This window comes from Gymnoscopelus braueri (genome assembly GCF_963280865.1).
Source record: "Gymnoscopelus braueri genome assembly, chromosome: 7".
In the NCBI taxonomy this organism is placed as follows: domain Eukaryota; kingdom Metazoa; phylum Chordata; class Actinopteri; order Myctophiformes; family Myctophidae; genus Gymnoscopelus; species Gymnoscopelus braueri.
In genome coordinates, this window is record NC_137608.1 from 38976874 (window position 1) to 39002336 (window position 25463).

General features: G+C 41.2%; 1 protein-coding gene across 7 annotated transcripts in view; it reads left to right on the forward strand.

Moving 5' to 3' along the window:
• Positions 1-806: 806 nt before the first annotated feature.
• gapvd1 (GTPase activating protein and VPS9 domains 1) overlaps positions 807-25463 on the forward strand; it is a 40615-nt gene continuing 15958 nt past the window's right edge. Inside the window, exons 1-13 of one of the 7 annotated variants that reach the window (XM_080434459.1) lie at positions 807-963; positions 8261-8479; positions 9470-9737; positions 10441-11013; positions 11777-11860; positions 11989-12123; positions 13763-13958; positions 14626-14706; positions 18489-18643; positions 19592-19721; positions 20042-20068; positions 20483-20608; positions 20747-20920. In XM_080434459.1, the coding sequence (XP_080290585.1) occupies positions 8295-8479; positions 9470-9737; positions 10441-11013; positions 11777-11860; positions 11989-12123; positions 13763-13958; positions 14626-14706; positions 18489-18643; positions 19592-19721; positions 20042-20068; positions 20483-20608; positions 20747-20920 (2134 nt within the window). In that variant the 5' untranslated portion in view covers positions 807-963; positions 8261-8294. Of the gene's footprint in view, positions 964-8260; positions 8480-9469; positions 9738-10440; positions 11014-11776; positions 11861-11988; positions 12124-13762; positions 13959-14625; positions 14707-18485; positions 18644-19591; positions 19722-20041; positions 20069-20482; positions 20609-20746; positions 20921-25463 lie in introns of all 7 variants that reach the window. The other 6 variants (XM_080434460.1, XM_080434461.1, XM_080434464.1 and 3 more) reach the window with 6 other exon arrangements.

A 25463-nucleotide genomic window follows, 5' to 3' on the forward strand; every position in this document is an offset into this window, starting at 1 on the left:
AAAAAGTTACTTTACAGAGAAATAAGCCCAAAGTCGCTTACAATAAGCTGACATGGCAACGCTGGTAGGAAGTGGCTGTCATTCTCAATGGTTTATGGGATACGTAGGTCATTTTCGAATTCGAATTATCATTATTTCTTGTCCCGCGCTGCAGTGAGGGGTACATGCATCTTTTGGCTGGCCTGTCATGATTCACCTGTAGTGGTTGGAACTTACAAGCTTAAAATTCTTTATATAAAGACTTTCTACGGCTTCCATATCCTCGATAGTATAGTGGTCAGTATCCCCGCCTGTCACGCGGGAGACCGGGGTTCAATTCCCCGTCGGGGAGGAAAATCTTTATTCTATTAATTTAGTACAAATGACCGCAATGGAAACAAGTCATAGGCTTTCCTGTGTTTAAAATCCACTTTGCTGAGCGTGTATTGAACTGTACTCTGTGCTTTTTTTTGCAAACTGCTAATAAAGTATTCAATCAATTAAGTAGCCGTTAAAGTGATGCGCAACAACACACACACACACACACACACACACGCGCGCACGCACGCACGCAGGCACGCAGGCACACACACACACACACACACACACACACACACACACACACACGCACAGTGTGGGTATCACCTATCATGGAAAACAAACAAACAAACACAACTTTACCTCCAACGTGACGTCAGACGCAACGTGCGCAGCCGAGAGTCTGTTATTTGTTATTACTACAACAACCATGAGCCTTTGGCAGCATCGTGCCACTGCGCATGCGGGTTGCGCAGGTCTCCTCGTGATGACAGCAGATGACAGCTAGCTGTGTGTTCGCCACTGCAGAGAGATAGAAGCCTCAGCCAGGGAGACAGACGACCGTTCTGCTGTCTACTGGAAACCCTTCACTGTTCTGTGGGAAATCTGATGATCAGCGGCGTTTTAAAGAAACTGTGTACACCCAATAGACCATAGCTATACTTGGTAAGTTGTTAAATTAACTAAAAACACGTCGCTGGCCTTCCATCAGAGAGAGAGAGAGAGTGCAGTCTGTAACATTAGCCAGGCTAGCGTAGCAATTTTAGCTTACCTTGTTTTTTAGCTAGCTAACCTTAGCTATAGCTTGGTTTAACGTTAGCAGGGTGATGTTAGGTTAGCCAGTTGACTCATCATCTAACACAGTGGTTCTCAAACTTTTTCATGTCAAGGACCCCCAAATTGACACTTATTAGCCCGCGGACCCCCATTTCAAAAGATATGCCAGGGACCCCCATAAGAGAAGATTTTTTTTACGGCTCTAGCAGTGATTCTCAACCATTTTAATTTCAAGGACCCCCAGTTTGACATGCATTAGGGCTACAGACCCCCATTTAATGGCATTTCTATCACTTGGACCACAATTTATATAGTAAAATCTATGTCAATTTAACTCTGAGAGTGTACAAATGGAACCAAATGGACCCGTTAGGGTCCATTTGGTTCCATTTGTACGCTCTCAGAGTTACAGACCCATAAGGGTCCATTTGGTACCTAATCTATCATTTAGCTGGGGACTCCCTCGAACTCCCTCAAGGACCCCTGGGGGTCCCCGGACCCCACTTTGAGAACCAATGATCTAACAGGCTAATGTTTTCGATCCTCCCCAGCTTTGGTTGACAGGCAGTACAGGTGGGCTGCTAACATCATGTTAACGTTAATCTGACGTAGCACTTTGATATTCGTTATAAACCACCTCCTCAAGCCACCACCATAGCTGACTAATGTTAAGTTAACTCAGCTAAATTTCTTTTTTTGGTAGCACAAATATCACTGGTGGTGCTTAAATAAACTAACACGGATGATGAGGGGAATCCGATATAGGTTACTCGGCGGTGAATATGTTTTCTTATGAAGTGTTTACCATCCTCAGTCTCACTAAAGTCACCGGATCATATCATGTACCCCTACTCCCGATTTAGGCGGGGCAGCGTGTGTTATGGTTTAATGTATGCTCATATGAAGACGCATTTACATTTAATTCAAGCCAATAAACACTGGCATGATGTAGTTAAACCAAAGATATGCGTAAATACATCTTATAATGCTATAACCCTAACGTTATTGCTGCCAACTTCAAATGATGACATGATGATCATTGCTATTAATGGTACACCTCAAACGTGGGGGAAAAAAAACACAACCAATATCTTGCCAGATATTGTGCTACTCTAAGCAAAGCTTCTGTTGTAGTGTGACTGCTGTCCACTGTCTTCAATACTTGAAAATGTCATTTGTAGTTAACTAAGTTGCTTGTGTCTTGTTTGTGGTGTGTTGACTTTTTGTCCGTTTTATAAGAGAGAGAGTTAAAGTGTTTATTTTTTACATTTAATATGTTTGAGAAATACTTTATTCATTAATAAAATAGTAATTATTACATTTTTTTTTAATAATGCTTGTTGGAGCTACTCATTGGTTAGCTGCTACCAGTAGACTAGCTTGCATTGAACCATGTTGGGAGACTACATTGTTATTCTGTCCTGTGTCCTGCAAATGTAATTGTTGCCTATTTTCTGCAGCATTTTCAGCATTGCATAAATATTAAAAAAGTTTGCCTGGATGTATAACAAGAATTCACTCTTATTATAGGGAAAGCCCAACCATCGCCAGGAGTTCTCATTGCTTTGTTTGGAACGTTGTCATTTACCTACTAGGAGCATGTCTTGCATTTAAGCTTTTCCATATCTGATATATATGGATACAAATACATTCATTTTATTAATTATATATCCATGATGTTTTGGCCCAGTAGGCCTTAATCAAATGGATACAAAATTCTCTGTAAAGTCAGCCATTTACCACCTGTGCCTGCTGATCAAACATATTCTTTAAGTTGTCTCTTCTTGGCTGACATCCGATGTTCACTGAAGTGAAGTCCTCATCTTCTCCCACCTTTAGTCGTTTTCAAGTCTTTGGCGATTGGTGAAATTTAAAGACTAGACTACATAAATAGAAAAAAGAAAAACAGAAACTCAATCAGAACTATCGCCAAATGATAGCCAGAAACATTCACACATTGAATTGATACCACGGTCTTCACTACAACTTTGTTCCCCTTCGAAGAGATTACTTTCTAATATCAGCAAGTCACTTCTTAACCTCTTAAACCATCCGTTCTTAGTAAAAAACTGACCTTGGACAGCTTTTATTCCTCCACACAAAATCTCTTTGCCAAAAATACCAGATCTACAAACTCACAATGCGCGTTGTGAGCTTGTAGATCTGCTATTTTTGACAAATGTTCCCCCCAGAATAAGGATGCTGTGGTTCAAGTGGTTAAAGACAGAGGTGTACTGCCAGAACGCTATTTTAATGATCACACGCAACGCAAGCACGGCATGCATTTTATTTTACCTTAATGTGTGATTAATTGTACTTGTATAAATAGTAGCAAACATGTTTGTATAGGAAATTACTAGTTTTAGCTTAGTTTTAGTCTTTGTAAGTCTTCTCAAGGAAGATGCCTTGAGCTGAAATGAAAAAGTTTTCTTTGAACAAAGTATCTTTCTCTTCTTCGACTGTGGCTGAGGCATTCTTGTTGCGTGCAGATAGGATATAGGGCAGCACTGGGCAGCAGTACTGTAGCCAAAATGCTGTGTTGCTTATACACCGTGTGTGTGTGAGGAGTGAGGACACATTTGCACACTGTAAACCCGTCATGCAAAGTAGCCATTGGGGCTCATGAATCGAGGGGAACACGTTCTAGCGTGCACACGCGGTGCACATCCATGCATGTGCGTGCGTGTGATCCTGCCCAAAAAACTGGCGAAACGCTGTGGTGTCGCGTGAAGCGACCAGTGCACCCCTGGTTAAAGAGCACCTACCCCGTTTTAGCCTGCACACACCTTCACTTGTCTTGGACTTGTCTGCTCCCACTCACTTCGTGCCTCATCTTAAGTATGTCAGGTAACCCACCCACCCAGTCATATGACGAGCGGATCATGGCAAAGGATTTTAAAGGGTCCATAGTGGTGGCAGCAGAGAGAGACCCATCTCTGTTTACTTTACTTTGATTGATCCGCTGCCATGTTTTGATTGAAAAGGCCATTTCTCGCCACTGATTCAGAACACCAGGTACTGGGAAGGCCTGTTTTAACCCATTTAGACCTGTTACACGTATACAACGTTGTTATAACTTTCAAACTGGAAACGCCTCTGTGTCATTTTAGTTGTTTCTATTTTGCTGTTGTAGGGCAGAAACCTCTTATCTGCATATTCTAACCTCTTGTGTTTTCTTTTGTAAATGAATGCACTACTTGATCATACTACAGTACAGCGTCACACAAAAGCATAAAAAATAGCAGATCTACAAGCTCAAGCTTGTAGCATATATGAGGTTTCCAACCAACAGAGATGATATATAGCAGAAAACGTTTTAGAATCAGCCTCAGGGCTAAATGGGCTAAATTGAGTGCCAACTCTGCCAAGCCATTATGTCAATGCCCCCCTGGGAGCGCACCAAGATGGTATGGATTGCACTGTACTCCAGAGGCATGGAGTAATGCGCAATGTCACAGACCTTTTCAACATATAGTAGGGCAGGTTTTCTGTCATTTGCATTGAGAAACAGGAGTCCTCCGCTTTTGCAATACACACACGATTAACAGTCAATTGCTGGAAATTTCAAGTGGCGTTATACACATTTTATAACACCCCCAGAGTTTACAGGTCACATTGTGTTGCAGTGCACTCTAGAAACAATGTCAGTCACCCTTTGCTTTGACAGGTTAGGAGACGCGTCACCTGAAAGGATGTGGAAGACTGTATTCAGTGATTGCTTTTATATTGTTAACACAAAATGTCCAACACATAATGTGTTTTGAATTGAATGTTTTTTCCCCATAATACATCTTAATCAGATATAGACAACCTAGATGCTTCTGATAATGATCGAGTCTGTAAAATACTTGTACAAATCAGTTTGACATGAACAAGTTTATAAATCATCATTATACATGACTCTGTTTAGCATAACAGTTTCATAACAATCATAGTGATATTTAATTTGATACATCCAACAGTCTTTGCTCTGTGATTTATTATACCCCTTCCTGACGTACCATGGAACAGAGGCAAAGATCCTTTAATTGGATTATTTTTTGTTTGTAATTCTTTCTGTCTTGGTTTGTAAGTACTGTAGTGCAGTGGTTTTCAACCTTTTTCGTGCCACGGACCCCTAAATTGATATACATTTGGCCGCGGACCCCCATCTGAAAATGTTTTGTGCCAGGGACCCCCAGAAGCAAAGATTTGAATTAAAAATGTGCTTTAGAAATATATATATGTTACAGGCAAATTGGCATTCCAGGTAAATTGGAAAAGTGGCGCTTGTTTTCGCAGCCCCGCGCATAAAAACAAGCGCTCCACTTCCAATTTACCTGGAATGCCAATTTACCTGTGACATATATACTCAAAGGTTTTTACAAATTTCACGATGTTTCAAAAATAGCAGATCTGCAAGCTCATAGCGCGGCACTCGGTGCCGCGCTATGAGCTTGTAGATCTGCTATTTTTGAATAGCCAAATCTAAGTGGTTCAAATGATTCTGATGCTATGTTAACTCATTTTGCTGGGGACCCCCTGGTACCTCCCCCAAGGACCACTGGTGGTCCCCAGACCACTGGTTGAGAACCACTGCTGTAGTGTAAACCGTTTTATATAATGACAAACCTAGTTAACCTACTGTTGCAGCTACTTCCTCAGCTCAGATTTCTTGCTCATGTTATTAACACGTTTCAATATTGTTTACACGTGCACACTTCAAATTGCATTGCATTGAATTCACGTTGCATTGTGGGACCTGATCTTAGACCCTAATCACCCTCAAAAGAACTGTTGTTGGAACATTTGTAGCTCAGGTGTCACACTCACATTTATGCTCTTTAATTGTGTGTAATAACGAGGCTAGTGGCTGCACGCAATCTTCTTCCCAGAAAGCTCTCCAGGCGATATTATGGGAAGTGAAAAAGGGACATTACCTCTGAAATACAAGTACCTATCAAAGTGAAACCTTTATGGATATCTATATATATATGTGTGTGTGCAAGTGCAAGCATTTGCTCGTGCAAGTGCAAGTGCAAGCACGTGCGCGTCTTCATGTTGTGGTGGGAAGTGTACCAAACATCTTCAAAGCATTGCTTTGTGATTTTCAGCTGCATCATTTCATAACCCCCCCCCCGCCCCCCCTCCCCTTGTCCTTTGCATTGTTACAGCTTTCACATAATGTAATGTTTAATTTCTGGGCCAAGATTACCACAAATGGTTATGATTTAGTTGCATCCCAAAATATAATAATAATATTTTGTACTAGCTTTTATTCATGCACATTTGGTTTTAATGTTGTCTTGTTGACATCGACATGGTTCATTTTAAACATTTAAACCCAGAAGTTGAAAATAAATAGTTGTTCAATTCCATTTCTCACATAACTCTGAAGGGTGAGAACTGTGCATTCCCACCCAGCCCTCTGTGGGCTGGTTTCTCTTCTGCTTTAGAGTTCCCCAATCCTTTTCCATGACTGACTCACCACAGGTAGGCCTGTGACTGTAGCTGATTGATCTCGCTTTGAAATGAGGGGGCAGAAGAAGGCTTTAAAACGTGTGTGTGCTATCTATCTAAAGTGGTATCTATGCCACTAGCTGCTTTTTATAAGTGTAGCTAGTCTTTCAACTTCCGCTTAGGTTTTGTATTAGGAATGCAGTTGGGTTCAAGAACATGCAACTGCATGCTTGCATGCACAAGCACTGATGCACACAGGCACTGATATATTGGTCCATCAGTCACTAATCATCAGTTTACAACATTCATAAGATGGATGACAGAGGGAAACTGTCAAATTAAACCTCACTCTGTAGGAGTATGTGAAAAAAAACCTCTCCAAAAATAGCTATTGTCACTTTTCTAAGGGATGTAAATGCTCAGCTTGCCTGGTTGTATTTTGGTAATATGCATAACCTTTTCGGTTTGTGCTAGCCATGCCGTTATGGTTGTTGTCTGGTTTCTTATAACAATGTTGACAAGTGTGGACTGGCGCAGTTTTGCCAGTCTCTTCCCATTCACATCCCAGTATCCACAGTCTAGTCTGTGACCCATGTTAGCAGAGCCACAAAGAACTTTCCTTGTGCTGAATTCTGCGGGAAATCATTTAAATTTCATGCGGCCAGTCTTGTTTGAGTGTCCTGGCTATAATATATTTGGGAAAGGAGAAATGTGATTTGCATTTTCTGATGTGTGTGTGTGTAATGACACCAGTAGCTTGTGAAGAAAGCCTCTGAGGGGAGAGGGGGGCCTCACTATTGTTGAGATGCCAGAGTGTGAAGCACACTGAATGCAGACACTCACTTCCCTTGTATGAAATGGTCATGATCATGATGAGTGAGCTTGGATTCTATAATATAAAATCCTGAATGTTAATTTAACTCTGAGAGTGTGCAAAATCTACAAATGGAACCAAATTGATTATTAACACTCACTGTACAGGACACAGGACCTTTCTTACATTTAAGTTTTTGATTTACATAATCTGCTATATTGAATCTCCAGTGCCCATGGTACTTTGTACTGCACCTTTATTTCTTACCTGAAAAGAGCCTATGGAAAACTAAACTTGTGTCAGTTTTGTTTTAAATCTTTGCATTGGTTTAAAAATGTTTAAGCTTTGTTCTATCATCTATGGTAAAACGTCCTGGTTCCTGTTGTGTTTTTTGTGTTGTTTTTGTTTCTATAGGCTAAGCTAGCCACAGGGCTCTAGGGATGGCAAGGTGCGTCTGTCCGTCCGTCCAACATTTTGGTCCCAATCAAGATATATCTAACAATACTATTGACTGGATTGCCATGGAATTTCCTGTGTCCCTTCATGCCCCCCCCCTGAGAACGAACCCTACTGATTTTGGTGACCAGATCCATGGCCTCATTATGGTGTGGCAAGGCTCAATTGGCATTACTTTGGTTGTGTGGGTGTGACTTGTCATCAATTCAAGCAACTTTGCAGGCAATCAGTATTGAGCCAATAAGAGCTGCAAAAAAAATCCAGCCATTCTCAGTGGAGATTTTCCAGACAAAATGTCTTGTAACCGGAAAAAAAAGAAGAAGCGAGATTTAGGTCAGCTACGCGAGGCTAGGCTACCCTGGAGGATGAACCCTACTTATTTGCTTGCATGACCTTAAGACTTGGTTTTTCATAAGGTTCTGTCATTCTGTTTTTCCACTGTATCTGACTGTTTTGTCCTCTCTTTCTGTACTCCAGTTCTTTGACTCTCTACCTGCCTGAGCCGGTGAAGATGGTGAAGCCAGACATCCACACTCTGGCCCACCACCTGAAGCAGGAGCGGCTGTACGTGGCCTCCGAGAAGCAGCTGATCCAGCGGCTCAACGGCGACGTGCTGAAGACCGCCGAGAGGCTCTACCGGGCCGCCTGGATCGCCAAGCAGCAGAGGATCAACCTCGACCGCCTCATCCTCACGAGGTCTGACCTATGTTCACGTTACATAATGCATTTTAAGTACTGTAGATGATCATAGTGACTTAACCCTTTTAAGACCGGGAAAGCATCATCTGTGTAATTTTTAAGATTTCTTTGGCTATTCAAAAATAGCAGATATACAAGCTCATAGCGCGGCATCGAGTGCCGCGCTATGAGCTTGTAGATCTGCTATTTTTGAAAAATCATGAACATTTGTGCTAATATTTTCTATTTTTTTAGAGGACATTTGTAACTAAAATCTTTGCTTCTGGGGTGTTTCATTGATTGTATGAAAGAAAGGATATATTTTAGTTATCCATTAGAGTTTCTTTCACTACAAGAAAGACAAATCAAGTTGGTTTGATCCAACAACTAGTAAATGGCTGGCAGATTCTGAGGAAATCCACCATAGCAGCATTGATATTTGAAGAATATTTTGTAGCGTTCTGAATGCATAATCTTACCGTTCAGTCGCTAATTAGATTTAGCTCACAAGTGCATATTCATGTTAACTTGTGAGTTAACATGTAACTGTAACTGTACCCGTTACATGTAACATGTAACTGTACCTATTTTAATTAATACATTTGGCTTTAGACACACTTAACTGTTAACAAACGGGTTGATTACACATCCACAAAGTAGCAAAGTCAGGAAGATAAAAGTACAAATCCACTCCGGAGTGATTAATGAAATGGTGGCCTTTTTAGTTCCCATCCAAAAAAATTACGACATATTAACTTGATGTCACTGTCTGATGTAAATGTTTTTAATTGCACAAGTCTTGGGCTAAATCTAAACTAGAATCACCGGACCTGAACCAAAACCGCAGAGTCAGAAGGAGCCCTTTGATCAGTGAGCATGTGGTTCAGTGTGGTGTCAGTTTAACTGAAGATCAGCAGGCCGAGGCCTTGTGTATCTCTGTGAAAACATCCTGCTAGGGCTGTGTAGGAGCCTTATGCTCCGATGATAATAATGAAACATCCTTCACAGTGCGGAAGCTTCTCCGGCTGAATGCTGCCAACATGCCAAAGTCCTGGAGGACACGCAGTTTGTCGACGGCTACAAGACCCTGGGCTTCCAGGAGAGCATCTATGGAGAGTTCCTGGCCAGGTTGAGGGAGAACCCTAGACTCGTGGCGTCCTGCCTGGTCGCTGGAGAGAGGTTGAACCAGGAGCACACCCAGGGCGTCATCCATACGGTGTTCACGTCACTCTATGGCAACTGTATTATGCAGGAGGACGAGAGCTACCTGCTACAGGTGAGGAGCCCTGCTTTACCGCTGTTGCAGCTTCAAAATTCATGTCAGGCGTAGAATGAGGCTTATTTATACTTTGTTGCACAAAGTCTATAAGTAGCTTATCTTGTCACATACTTTGTCACATTTACGTGCAGCTCACTACCCTTTTTTCAAGTGTCGTTTGAAAAACATTATCTATCTTATCTATCGCAATTATTTGAGATAATCGCAATTACTTCTGCATAATCGTCATGATCGTTTTTATGTTGAAATTGTCACACATTTTCAAATATAAAAAATAGCAGAAATAGCAGCTCTACAAGCTTACAACGCGTCAAAGTGACGCGTTGTAAGCTTGTAGATCAGCTATTTCTGCCATTTTTACATGAATAAAATTATCAAATGTGTATTTTTTTTTTTTTTGCATATTTCAGTTATTTTTCATATCTGCCCTGTGCAATTTTTCATTACGAAGCCTAAAAGGCTTCATAATGTTCCAATGTTCAATGCCAAACACACAATTAAATCGTTAATCGCAATTATTTGAGTGACAATTAATCGTCAACTTAAATTTGTAATCGTGACAGCCCTAGTCGTTTGACAAATGTTATCTATCTTCAACTGAAATAAGTCAACCCTTTTTTTTTTGTTGGAAATCTGTCATGCTGCTGGATGATGAGTCATCTCAGCCTGACGTGTGTGCTCTTTGCCGTCCGTTTCCTAGGTGCTGCGATATCTGATCGAGTTCGAGCTGAAGGAGAGCGACAACCCTCGGCGCCTGCTGCGGCGGGGGACCTGCGCCTTCAGCATCCTGTTCAAGCTCTTCTCCGAGGGCCTCTACTCGGCCAAGCTCTTCCTCACCGCCACCCTCCACGAGCCCATCATGCAGCTGCTGGTGGAGGACGAGGACCACCTGGAGACGGACCCGTCCAAGGTCACCGAGCGCCTCACGCCGGCGCAGCAGGCGCGCTACGGCGAGAAGGGCTCCGACGCCTACAAGCAGTGGGTGCAGGCGGCCGTGGAGGCCAACGAGGCCAAGCTGGTGACCCTCGTCAACAAGTTCATCGGCTACCTGAAGCAGAACACCTACTGCTTCCCCCACAGCCTGCGCTGGATCGTGTCGCAGATGTACAAGACGCTGTCGTGCGCGGAGGGCCTGGAGGTGGGCGAGGTGCGCACCATGTGCACCGACCTCCTGCTGACGTGCTTCATCTGCCCGGCGATAGTCAACCCCGAGCAGTACGGCATCATCTCGGACGCCCCCATCAACGAGGTGGCCCGCTTCAACCTCATGCAGGTCTGTTGGCAGCCAGGGGCAGAGTGCATAACGCTACATTAATGCGTATGGTGTCATTCGTCATTGAATAAGTTATTAATCCATTAAGACCGGGAACGCATCTGTGTCATTTTAAGATTTCTTTGGCTATTCAAAAATAGCAGATCTACAAGCTCATAGCACGGCACTATGAGCTTGTAGAGTCTTTGAATATATATATATATATATATATATATATATATATATATATATATATATATATATATATATATATATATATATATATATATATATATATATATATATATATATATATATATATATATATATATATATATATAATTTTTTTTTTTTTTTTTTAACTCAAATCTTTACTTCCCGGTCCCGGAAACAAAATATTTTTTACAAATGTTCGCTTTAAAAAATACATATTCAAAGATTTGCACAAATGTGTCACGATTTTTCAAAAATAGCAGATCTACAAGCTCATAGCGCGGCACTCGGTGCCGCGCTATGAGCTTGTATATCTGCTATTTTTGAATAGCCAAAGAAATCTAAAATGACACGGCTGCGTTCCCGGTCTTAATGGGTTAAATAACTTTAATCAAAGAGGACACAGGACAACACAGGGACAAAGTGTCTTCAATAATAATGTGTTGTCCTTTTGAGTACAGATATGTGTGAATAATTTAACCTGTACACTTCTGTTGTTGCTTAAATTGAATTGATTACAATTGCAAACGAAATGCGAGATGTCCAATACACTATTCTTTTTGTCTTATAGGTTGGGCAACTTCTGCAACAGTTGTCGATGCCTGACGATGACGGAGACCCCAGGAGGAAAAGCAGTTTGTCCAAATTTGATAAAGTGAGCACCATGCATTAAAATGTGCTTCTATTTTAAAAATATTGAACCGGTTCAGTGTTTGTGATTCTGCATGATAATATTGACAACTCTTTTCAGTAAGTTGTCCTTGTTGTGGCTTGTGTCTCCAGAGTTGTGTAGCAGCCTTTTTGGACGTGGTGATTGGTGGGAGAGCCGTGGAGACTCCGCCCATGTCCTCGATGAACTTACTTGAAGGCCTCAGCAGGACTGTGGTGTATATGTCACACAATCAGCTGCTTTATCTGGTAGGTGGCAGACATCTGCCTCTCTGCTTTTTTCTATAATGTGGCAAACTTACTTCAATGTGCAAACATTTTTAGTTTTCACAGCTTTTACACTACCAGAATGGTGAGCACTGAGCCCCCTTGATATAATGCTTAAACCTGATGGGCTTTGAATCTGACATTAATGCTGCAATCCGTAGTTTTATGTCCTACTCGAGATTCGAACCTGTGTCGTCCCCATAGGAGTCCAAACATTAACCACCCATCAAAGACAGAATCCCCCCCTTGGCTACGGGAGATGTTGTGCTCATGAGCTTGAGGCAGTACTAGTTATCAACCAGTAGGTGTCCGACTCCTACCTGACATTTCTCCATTTCTCAATGGAAGAGTATGGAGAACACCTCCAACCACTACAGATGTGTTAGTTATATTGCATTAACTAACGTACTTTACCATACAGATTCGTTAAAATAAGTTTTATTGTCACATCACAGAAGTAAAAAGTGGGTGAAGTTCGTTTTCGTACATAGTTCCCATCGTATCTTTATTTTCATAGAAAAAAAGAAACGGAAGAGGGGGGAGATCAAACAAGAAAAAGTTATCTACATATTTACACATGGTACCTGAGATAAGATAAAAGGTGAGTGAGTATAGCAGCAGACATATACTGTGCTTGATGCACTTATGGACGTTAGTGCTTGATGCACTTAGGTGCTAGAAAAAAGGGGAAAAAATACAAAAAGTCAGTGCGTTGTACATGGGATTAAGGTGCAAATATGTCAGTGCGTGTCGACCGCATAAAAATAACTTGACACATATATAGAAAAAATATATATTTTAAAAAGGTATTGACAAGCCCTTTACAATCCAGTAAGTATGAAGGAGTGCTTGCACCTGCCAAAAAAATTGCCGTTGAACAAGGCGAGCTGCAATTGATGTAAGATCAAACGGCACCAAATATTTGTGGCTTCGAGCAGTAGCCTGAATCTGTGTTTGTAACTGCGTCAACTCGAGCCTATCCATTCAACATCTTAAATCAGTGACAAACCAGTTCCACTGCTACAGAGTAGGAGCTGGCCGTGTCTAAACTTGTTTGACTAGAAAGAGAGCAAGTTTATACACTACCCCACATGCCTCTTTGGAAGACTGCTGTTGACTTTCCCATAAATAATGAGCTGTGATATAAATGTGACAGAGGCAGTGAAAAGATCTTGGAAGACGTGTTTTTTTTTTGTCGCATGACCTTTGCGCTTGATCTAGCACCATCATTTCTACCGAGTGAAAGTGTCATGATACGACCGAAGGGTCGTGTGATGAAATATAAAGCAGTGGTTCTCAAACCTTTTCATGTCAAGGACCCCCAAATTGATATAGATTTGGCCGCGGACCTCTATCTGAAACATTTTCGATATTTTTCAAAATAATTCAAAAAATAGCAGATCTACAAGCTCACAGAAGGTTGAAGGCTGTGAGCTTGTAGATTTGCTATTTTTTGAATAGCCAACTCATAAATCGATAAAGTGGTTAAAATTATTGTGACGTTAAATGAACTACTTTTTTCTGGGGACCCCCTGGAACCCCCTTAAGGACCCCTCTGAGGGTCCCCAGAACCAACGATATAAAGAACTCATGTCTTCCACGTCCCTCCCTTGTTGTTCAGGTGGACTTTGTGCGGGGCGTCATGGCGTCAGGAGAGCACCTCCGGGAGGAGGAGCACATGGCGCTGGAGACCCAGCTCGCCAACGTGCCCCAGTCCCGAGACGTCAAGAGCAACAGCTTGGAGCTCACGCCGTCCAACACGCCGCAGCTCTCCCCCGCGACCACCCCGGCCAACAAGAAGAACAGACTGCCCATAGGTTAGCTCGTCTCCTCATCTTCTCAAGCTGTTATTACACGTTTTTCTAAGCCACTTGGTGCTCTCACGATGCATTATTAATGTTCCTGGATATGATGCAACTTCTCGGTAATGTTTCCAGACGAGAGAATTCAAGGTCCAGTGTGTACGTTTGCTGATTATAAGAATGTGCAACTAGAAGCAGAAAACCAGAACTGTTATATATTTCCTCCTAATGAGGAATAAAATAAACAAGTTGAGCCGAACGGTGATGGCTACTGATAGACTCTTGTTTTGCAGGAGAGCTAATGAGCTTCTTCTCAGCTTGTTATAAAGATAATTAGCATGGCCTGGATTGGAGCTCAATTACAGAAATGACAACCAATTAAATTACCAAATATAAATGAACTCACTTTAATTGGAATGGATGGAAAGATGCATAGACTACCGTCATTAGCATTTCTAAGACAAATGACGCAGCGGCAACTCCCCCTCTATTAGAAAAGAACCGCTCGTACGTGCTGGTCTGAAACATGGCTCTTAAAATACACGAAATCTGAACTTATAATACATCGAGTATCATACTGAATCTTGAGAAGCACATTGTATTCTTTCCCTCTCTCAATCTCAATCTCCTCAACCCTTTCTTTCCTTCTTTCCCCCCTTTTTTTTTTGCTGCCAACGACCAGGACAACACTTAGCTGCTATAACATCCTGGGACCCCACAGCAACCACCTTGTCTGCTCACATTCCATTAGTAACCCCGTTTGGTGGGTAGACCATAATCCCTGTTTGCGGGGGCGTGGAGATCATGAAAACCATACGTTTATTTTTTGTCTGTCATCAACTGATGTGCTAGATAATTGTGCTCATTCAGCGATAGCCCCCATAGCTTTGCTTGAACTCACCAGTGGTGGAAAAAATACTCAAATGTTTTACTTAAGTAAAAGTATCAATACTGCATTCTAGAAGTACTCTGTTACAAGTAACAGTCTGGAATTCAAAATGTACTTGAGTAAAAGTACAAAAATATTTGCATCAAAATGTACTGAAAGTACCAAAAGTAAAAGTACTAAAATGTTTGAAAATAGCAGATCTACAAGCTCACAACGCGTCGCAATGCGACACGTTGTGAGCTTGTAGATCCGCTATTTTCAAATAGCCAAGGTATAAAATAAGGCTGAAGTAGTTAATAGCTGAAGTAGTTTTATAATGTGATGATTTCTATCTACATAAATTACTAGTTACACAAGTAACTAGTAACTAATGTTTTCAAATAATTGTAGTGGAGTAAAAGTACAATATTTGCCTCTGAGATGTAGTGGAGTAGAAGTAAAAGTACTGCAAATTGGAAATACTCCGGTAAAGTAAAAATACCTAAAAATGTTACTTAAGTACAGTTCTTGAGTAAATGTACTTAGTTACTTTCCACCACTGGATAGCCTGCCGCTTCACCAGCACTGCTAGCCTAGCACACTTCCTGTCCATGTGCCTGCCTTGCCTTGCCCTCCTCTCCACACCCTGCTTTTCCCCCATTAGGGGCTTTCTAACTGTCTGTGAGCACTTTTTATTTTAACGTTTGCCGTTTTTCTTTCTCATACAACAGCTGAATATGGCTATTCATTTCCAGGTAGAGTTGAAGCAAAATGTATTTATTTAAATATTTAGCTCCGTAGTGGTTAGTTGTAAAGGCTTAATTAGGCGTTGTCACACGACTGCCTTGTATGACAGAAATGAGATATTTATGTGTGTAATAATAAGTATAAATGCCAAACGCCCAATTCAAATATGTCATTTTTGACATACGACATGGTCGTGGTACAGTGGCATTTGCATACTAAGTATAAACAAGCCTTTAGAGCCTAGGTTTAAATGAAAGAAAACACCAATGTAAAGACCACTCATAATGATGGAGAGACCATGATGGCGTGGGTTGTTGTCTGGTATGGCTTCATATCATTTCATCCTCTGCAGGGCGAGCTAAAGCTAATCATATCGTCAGGGCCATCCGTCTCTGTGATGGCGGGGTTTCTTTTCGGATGCCGTTCCAGGAGCTCCTTTGACTGCTCAATTGGGTTTATTATGTCGTGGAAGGCCTCAGTTAAAGCCAAAGTCATCGTGAACTGAAGCACTTCAAAGCATTGTACCAGTTATCCTGGAAAAACACCACTTCTATTAAAATGAAACACGCGATAAAGGTCATCACAGAATAATGCTAGTTGTGATGAGCCTTTGTCAGGCCCTGTAGAGATGACTGCATTGATTCAGTACCTGGCATCACACACAGCTCCATCAGAATCCCTCATTTTAATAGGACTTTCATATTGGTGTTCTAGCACCTTTGGCACTATAGGGGTGGTATGGAGTAAAAATGTATATCATGGTAGAATTTTAAGCTATATCACAGTATGTAACTTTTTCCTCACAATTTTGAAATATTGTAAATGCTTCAGTCTTCAGAAGGACTTGGTATGGTAACAGCACAGCAGCCATTATGGTACTCTTAAATGTATTACTAGGACATATTTCACATAGAACAGAGGTATTTAACCACATCCCTATTTTGAGGATGTTATTTTTGGCACACACACAAAAACAAAAAGTTCAAACATTTTCCAAAAGACAGCTAAAATAGCAGATCCGCTATTTTGTGCGACATCGTCGTATGACAGTATAAAAGGCCTAAGTGGTTAGGAACATTTGTTGTGTAAAAGTGCAGAAGTAGAAAACAAGTAACTTAAATCTCTATAAACACACTACAATAAAATCAAGCTCCAGAAAGCCTCTTCTACCTTTATATACCATTTATACCGTCCACCCCTATTTGTCACTATTCTGTAGAAAGAATAGATGAAGCCCAAGAGTTTCCTCATTGTAGCTCATTATAACCATTAGAGTAGCATGACAACTAGCATCAGCATAGTTGGACTTAGCAGCCATCTGATCCATCATTGCAATGGCATGTGTTGTTGGTCAAATGGAGAGTGCTTCAGAGGTTCTAGCATGCACTTGTGAGTCCTGAAATGCCAGAGAAGCAATGCTATGGATGCCGAATACACCCTTTAAGACCGGGAAGGGGCGGGAACGCATCTGGGTGTCATTTTAAGATTTCTTTGGCTATTAAAAAATAGCAGATATACAAGTTCATTGGAACTTGTAGATCTGCAAAAAAAAAAAATTTGTGAAAATGCGTGCCCAATCTTTGAATATATATATTTTTTAAAGCGAACATTTTTAACTCTGTTACAACTTCTGGGGGTCCCTGGAACAAAATATTTTGAGATGGGGGTCCACAACCAAATACATATTATCGCAACATGTTTTTTCAAAAAACTGTTTTTGATTTAGAAGACATTTGTAGAATCCCCAGAAGCAAAGATTTCGCACTATGAGCTAAGCTTGTATATCTGCTATTTTTGAATAGCCCAAAGAAATCTAAAAGTGACAAAGATGCGTTCCCGGTTTGAATGGGTTAATACATGATGATAGCTGTCTTGGTAAGATTGGAAGTCCACAAAAGTTCAGTATTCAACAGTATTCAACTATTTTTACAAACCAGTTTTGATTTCTGTACTTGTCATAGATGAAATATTTTACTTTTATATTTATTTTCTAATGAGAGCTCAGTGGGAAGGGTAAAGAAGGTGTAATGGGCAGAACTGTCATGTGTATAATATACACACGACAGCTCTACAGATAATATCTGCATGTGAACCCGTAGACTGCATACCGTAGAATAGCGTTTGCTTTAAATGCTACTTTAATGCTGCATGATAGGTCAGTGAGTCTCCATTAGTGAAAGTTGACTTCAATAGCCAGAAACGATAGAAAGGGCTTTGTCCTGCCTGCTAATCCATGACCAATTTACATTACAGGTTAACTAGAAAAAAATGGGAATGTAATTTTCTGATTTAACACTGCCATAATATGAATTATTCATATTATTTTGTTCTCTGGTTAATACTATTGAGGAACGAGGTGTTCATTTCTGACTGGAGCAACAGCAACATATCCTATTATTGTGTACCACAAAAAACACCTGAAAGTAACACACCATCATACATGTCTCCAGTGGTGGAAAAAGTGCAAATTTTTTTTACTTGAGTAAAAGTATCAACACTGCAATGTAGAAATACTCTGTTACAAGTAAAAGGCCCGTGTTCAAAATGTTACTTGAGTAAAAGTACAAAAGTATTGGCATCAAAATATACTTGAAGTACCAAAAGTAAAAGTGCTGAAAATAGCAGATCTACAAGCTCACAGCGCATCACGATGCGACGCGTTGTGAGCTTGTAGATCGGCTATTTTCAAATAGCCTATATATAAAACAGGGCTATAGTGGTTAATTTGTTTTCTAATATAATAATTTGCAAAGTAACTCAAGTTTTCAAATAATTGTAGTGGAGTAAAAGTACAATATTTGCCTAAAAAGTATTCAACATTGGAAAGATATTAAAGTAAAAGTACCTCAAAATTGTACTTAAGTACAGCACTTGAGTAAATGTACTTTACAACTTAGTTGCTTTACACCACTGTATGTCTCTCACAGCAGCCGCTCGTAGCCGCAGCCGTACCAACATCGCCCAGGAGGGGGAGGCAGAGGCCAGCTCCCAGGAGTCCCTACAGGATGAGATGCCAGAGGAGGTGCTGGTGATCTCACTGGGAAACAGCCCTCAGACAGTTCCTGGGATGATGTCAGAGAATGAGGTAATGGAACTTGAATTAATGTACTCATCAGCACGGGGGCGTATGACATGGTTCGACACGGTTGCTGTCGATGTAGTTTTTATTGTGCTTTTTAGATAAGTACAATATTTCACAATGCTTCTACAAACCTTTAACAGGCCTGGGCCGTAGCGTGACGGTCCAGGCACCCTAGGCTGCAATGCCAGCCTGACAGCGTGTCGCGGGTTCGACTCCCGTTCCCGACGACCTTTGCCGTTCCCATCTCTCTCCCCATTTTCTGTCAGCCTACTTTCCCTATTCCTCTCTTTAAAAAAAAAGGCACAAACCTTTAACAGCAGTGATGTTGGGTGTATTTTCTAAATGCAGTACCTTGAACATGGTTCACTTGCACTCCCAAAATAGCCAATCTACATGCCCATAACCCGTTGCGATGCGACATGTTGTTGGGCTTGTATATCGGTTATTTTAGGCGAGCGTCACGTAAAAAAATGTAATCAGGGTTTAGTCTCTCTAGTACGTGCTGTTATGTTATCAGAATAACTGTATTGGTCAAGTACATTTATCCTAAGACGTTTGCGTCTCTCACAAGACCCCATTCCGAAATGTTTGAAAATAGCAGATCTACAAGCTCACAATGCGATCGGCTATTTTCAAATAGCCTGTGTATAAAATGGGGCTGAAGTGGTAAATGTGGTATAATGAAATAATTTATATGTGCAAAGTAACTAGTAACCAAAGTTTTCAAATAATTGTAGTGGAGTAAAAGTACAATATTTGCCTCTGAGATGTAGTGGAGTAGAAGTAAAAGTAAAAATTCCTCAAAAGGACAGTACTTGAGTAAATGTACTTAGTTACTTAACACCACTGACAACAACCCTGATAATGAATTATTGAAAGTGGAAGGTAATAATTTGTCTCTGTACTGTATATGTGTCTGACCAGGGCTGTCACTTGTCTGCCACACTATAGGTTTTGAACCTGCAGATGAATGACGGTGCACCAGGGGACGCTCCAGCAGATGACAACAAGCTGCACGGCAAGCCAGACAAAACACTGCGCTTCTCTCTCTGCAGTGACAACCTGGAAGGCATCTCAGAAGGTCAGCGTGCAGTCTGAAGACACACGCATCATTAGCCTGACTAAAAATAGCATAGCCACTTAAAACCTCTAGTCTTAGTAAAAATGTAGTTACTTACTGTACTTCTACGCTAAAAATGGCAGATCTACAAGCACACAAAAGGCACGTTCTGAGCTTGTAGGTCTGCTATTTTTGGCAAAGGTTCCTCCCAGAATTAGTATGCTGGGGTTCAAGTGGTTAACTTCCGACTGACATTACAGATTAAAGGTTTTTTGTTAATTGATATTAATCATTGCTATAGACTTGAGTGTTTGTTTAATAAACAGAAAATGTATTTTCAGGTGGGTTGCAAAATTTCAGCCAATCAGGTGAGAGTACACATTTATCAGCTTCATTTGTATAGTGTTCCAGATCCAAATTATTTGTGTCATCACTTCCTATTTCACTTGTTTAATCTGTATCCTCTCTAAGTTCTCTATCCTGATTGGATAAAATTGGTATCCTGACCTGAAAATGCATTTTCTGTTTAATAAAGAGCTGGAAAGACCTGGAGACTCCTGTTACTGAAGAAACACTCTATAGCAATGTTCAGAATATAGAGCGATTTAGCATTGATTTTAACCAAAGAAAATCACTTGCCCAACCTTTAACTAACCATAAAATAATCATAGAAACCATAAACTAACCATTCATTTGTTAATGAACACAAATAATTTCCCCCTCTTTTGTATGAGTGAACTTTATTTTATTAAGGAATGCATTTTCTATTCTCCGCTGCTCAGGTCCATCCAACCGTTCCAACTCGGTGTCGTCTCTGGACCTAGAAGGAGAGTCTGTGTCTGAACTGGGAGCCGGGCCCTCAGGGAGCAATGGAGTGGAAGCTCTACAGCTGCTGGAGCATGAACAGGGTGTGTGTGTGTGTGTGTGTGTGCATGTGCGCTGTGTCAATTAAACCGAAATGCAATTAAATTTAAAACGGAAAAAAGCAACAACTACAGTACATAAAATGTTTTCTAAATGAGACCCTTGGTCTTTGTGGCCTTCAGCCACCACACAGGACAACCTGGACGACAAGCTACGCAAGTTTGAGATCAGAGACATGATGGGCCTGACGGACGACCGGGACATCTCTGAGACGGTCAGCGAGACCTGGAGCACCGACGTGCTGGGGAGTGACTTTGACCCCAACATGGACGAGGATCGGTTGCAGGAGATAGCAGGTAAAGTAGTTGCACTGATGCACACACCTTTTGATTGACCGAAGTGATAACAGAGGTGAACACGCACCTTTAGTCATAATACATATTATGCGTTGACATTTAAAAAGATATGTATTGACCCATGTAAATATGGGTAAATGTTGCACCCTGGTGGCTAAAGACTGATATTGCATCAAAGGTCAATAGGTCCCTCTGTTGGTGACCAGCCAGACTGCTCAGCTCCTTAGAAGCAAGTACATGACTTGCCATGTGCCAGTTTTGTGCTATGGTAATTGTTTAAAATGTTCTTTCAAAGACATTTTGGCATCACATAATGGATGCTGTGGACAATATTTAGATAAGCATATACGTAGATCATAATAGCTGAGGAGGAGTGGTCATCTTGGAATTTTTGTTTTAAAATGTTATGAAAACTCGGGGGAGTGCAGTAATACTGCAGGTCAGCTACACTAGCTTAGAGCCATACATGTACTGTATGCTACACGTCACGACCTAACCCTAAACAAATCACTAAGGATTTAGCCCAAATGGAAGTTCACTTAGACAAGTTGAAATACACAAAGCTGCATTTTAGCTTTGAGAGAGCGTCTCCGAAGAGGACACGATATACTTTGTGTGTTCTGTTGGGTCACAAACTCCATTCCATTCATGTAAAGGTGAAAAGAAGCAAATCATAAGTGTACTTTGATTAACATGTTCCAGTACTTCTGTTTACTTTAATATGAAAGTAAGTAGACACTGAAGACAGGCTGTACTTCCACATCAGCTTCATCTTTTCATCTGTAATTTTCATAAGCGTACAGCAAAGAGAAACCCCGTTTCATTCCACTGTCCCAATACGCCTCTGACAAAATGTGAATGAATAAGTAATTAGGTTCCATATTGATAAAATACACCGGTGCGCTGTATGAGTTACGCTGTCATATAAAATGGACTTATCTGTAAGATGGTGACCAAATTCAGTAATTAAAAATGTCCCTGTGTCACTGGGAATATATCCAAAGCTTAGTTTGAGTTATCCCACGTGCAGTAATGCTTCCCTGCATTGCATGCAAATTAGTTCTCAACTTTGCCAGTAGACTAAAACTATATTTTTTAATGCATTTTTTTATTGTTTTTTATGTTTTATTATCTCTGCCAGGAAGGGGGATTATGTTTTCGCCTTTTTGTCTGTCTGCCGGTGTGACTGCAGCTAATCTCTCAAACTACTAGGCTGATTAGCGTTTTTGATTGTCAAAAAATAATAATTAATACATTCATACAATTTCCAATGTATAAGACAACTAAAATAGCAAAAACACACACACACACACACACACACACACACACACACACACACACACACACACACACACACACACACACACACACACACACACACACACACGCAACATGGGTATATGGAACCTGTTACAACAACTCAACTGATTGATGATTACAATTAGGGGTGTGGGGGAGGAAATCGATTCATTTAATTAAGAATACTTATTTTCTATGAATAATACAAATAATTTTGCTGCCCATAATGTTGACTTGCCTTTACCTTCCCAGCTTCCATAGTTGTTGCGTAACAAGCAGTGTAGCTACTAGTGGGCTGTGTGTTACTCTGTCTGTCGCTGGCTGCTAAAATGGAGCAGGAAGAAATGCAGCCGTCTCGGTCCTGTTTTGAAAGCATGTGTTTGCACGCACTTATGTACTATAGCTCCATCTCTCTTTCTGTCTATTTCTCCTCTGTGTCACTCGCTCTGTCCCTCTATGTGTATGTCAATACAGTGCGCTGTGTGCGAGAGGCACATGCGTCTTGTTGCCATCTTTAAAAATCTCCACAATGACAACTAGAAAAGTGTGCTCCTCGGGAGTGCAGATCTTCACCAGGCCAGGTTGCCTAACCAGGGCTGTGTCAGTCATGGGGTGCAGCCGACAGGACACGCGGAAGCTGCAGCGGGAAATTGAGTTTTACAACAGATGGTGCAACTTTTTGTGTTTGTGGCTCCCCCTAAGGGCAGAAGTGAAAGCACATTTGGAGGTGTGTGCTCTATAGAGGCCTCTCAACATGCCAGGGATTCTGCCAGACCAATTTAGAACTAAAGGTATTATCATATCATTATGAACATGCAAGATATTAACACAGTCGCAAAATGGAATGATACATCTAAGACCTGAAAGACAATCTAATACGTTGCAGACCTGGCAACGCAGGCTAAGCTAATCAGGCGCGTGAAGCACGGTTGCCAGATTCTGCGCGAGGAACAAGCTCCCATCACGCTAGATGGGAGGCTTGCATAGCGGGCTGAACTTCTAGTTGGATACATTAGACTACACGTGCGCCTTGCTTGAAGGCTACAACCAAAGGCAGCAAGTCACAATCATTCATTCACGTTTCAAGTGTTTAATAGCTCGTTTCAATTTTGGCTCATTTAAGCCTTCTTTCCCTATGAGTCACGTAGAAACAACTTCAAGTCTATTTAACTCTAGTAAGAGCGGGCGTGTGCATGAGATGAGCATGAATGCATCCGCGATAGTTTCACAGGACTTGTCGCCTGTCCCGCGGCTCCCTACCTGCTCACTCACTCGCCTCTGATTGCAAATGAATTACTAAACGACGTGTGAAAATACTAGAATGCAGCAAGCAGCTTATAAATCCTTCTGTATGAAACTGTTTACGTTGATTCCTTATGTCAGATTCAAAACAGCATTGCCAGCAGTACTACTGACGTTTGTTTATTGAACGATCAGTGATCAGTAAAGCTTAGCATATTCGTCAAGTCAGACAAACGTTAAACTCTCGAGACGGATTCAGAGCTCCGCAGCTGAATCTGTCGGCAACTCCCGTTACAACATGTAGATTTGGTGTTATTACGAATGTAAACAACCGGAAGAGGAGGGCTGAAGGAGAGTGAACGGGCTGACATCCAGTCTCTACACAGGGCACATACCTTTTTTTTGGCCGATGGGGTCCCAGATTGGACAAACGTAAACCTTTGACTTCTGGTTGGTGGACTTCAAAATAAGAGCATTTTGTCGAGTTATAGGAACGTAAGTGTTTCACTTCTGATCAGTGGAATTTAAAATAAGGGCACAGTTGACCTGTAATATGCTCAATAACACAGGCGCGAGCGTGCATAGGCGTACACCTGCACAGTAGCTCCTTATGTATAACCATCATTTATTATCCTACACCACATCAGCTCCCCAAACACCTCCCAGGCGGTGGGAAGCAATCAACCCCTCCCAGGTGATGATAGGTGATTTCTTTGGACAGAGGTGCAGGTTTTGTTGCACAGTAGGGCACCCCCCTACTGGGAAGAATCAGAGCCAGAATCTTTTTAATCAAAGTTTAAGAAACATTACGACACTCACACTTAACAGCATGCAAGCAAGCCTATTAAATGTCCCAACCCATGACTTATATTGGTGCAAAGTTTGGAGACAATTGCACCACTGGTGTGCTGTGAGAAGGACAAATTAACGACGCATCAGTAATTATAAGTATAAGATTAGTTATTTGGGTACCACCTTGTTTACAATCATGTGAACCATACATATTTTAATATGTGATACTCTCTCTTCCACTCTGAGCCACCTGAGGCTAATTAAATGAGCAAGGAGAAGATGTGTGCTGGGATGGAGTTTAAGGATCAACCGTACTAATTTATTTTGAGAGCTTCTCTGTAGCTTATTTTTAAGGAGCTATTTCTTCTGCATGCAGTCAGCAGAACGTAATTCCAGAATATTCTTCAAATGGTTTGCGTTCGTGAGGTTATTTGATAGACTGACCTATCAGCTAGTTCATGTGCTTTTGACTTTGAACATATTTATCTATATATATATTTATTATAAATAAATATAAGGGGCGCTGTCATTTACATTCATAGGCTTTTGTTACCAGCCTCTTTTTCGCTCTACTGGGTGCACCTTTCTTGTACAACTTTGATGATGTTGAAGGGCATGGGAGGTGTGCATGCATGCATGTGTTATGCTCTGTCATTTGATGGAAAAACTGGCTAATAAATTGTGTTTGGAAAAATATGACATTTGCATACAGTATATAGACTAGAATAGTCCATGCTTTGTGCAGCACCCAGCTATGGTCGATGCCCGTTGGGAACGAGCCGGTTATGCAATGTACGTTGTACCAGTTGTACCCGCTATCGGAGTAACTAGTGCAGTACTCATTATCATATAGCCTCGGCACGCCATTTGGGAACCACTAGAATATTCTTAGTTGTCAGAATAAGCCTAGCAATGACATATGGTTAGGCAAGTATAGGCAAGTTATCTTGGACCAGTGTCTCCTCCAAGAGCACAAAACCCCTCTGGTTATTTGACAGACGTTCACTTAAATGTCCTTATCAAAAGGTTCATGCCTTTCGTGCCATTCAGAGCGACTCCCCTCTCTTTTTCATCTCAGTGTGTTTGCCTACCTTTTTTTTTTCTTTTCTTCTCTCTCCTTCCCAGTCACTCACACACTCATACCTTCTCTCTCTCCTCTCTCCCCTACTTGCCTGCTCACTCTGTCTCACTCTCTCTCTGACATTCACTC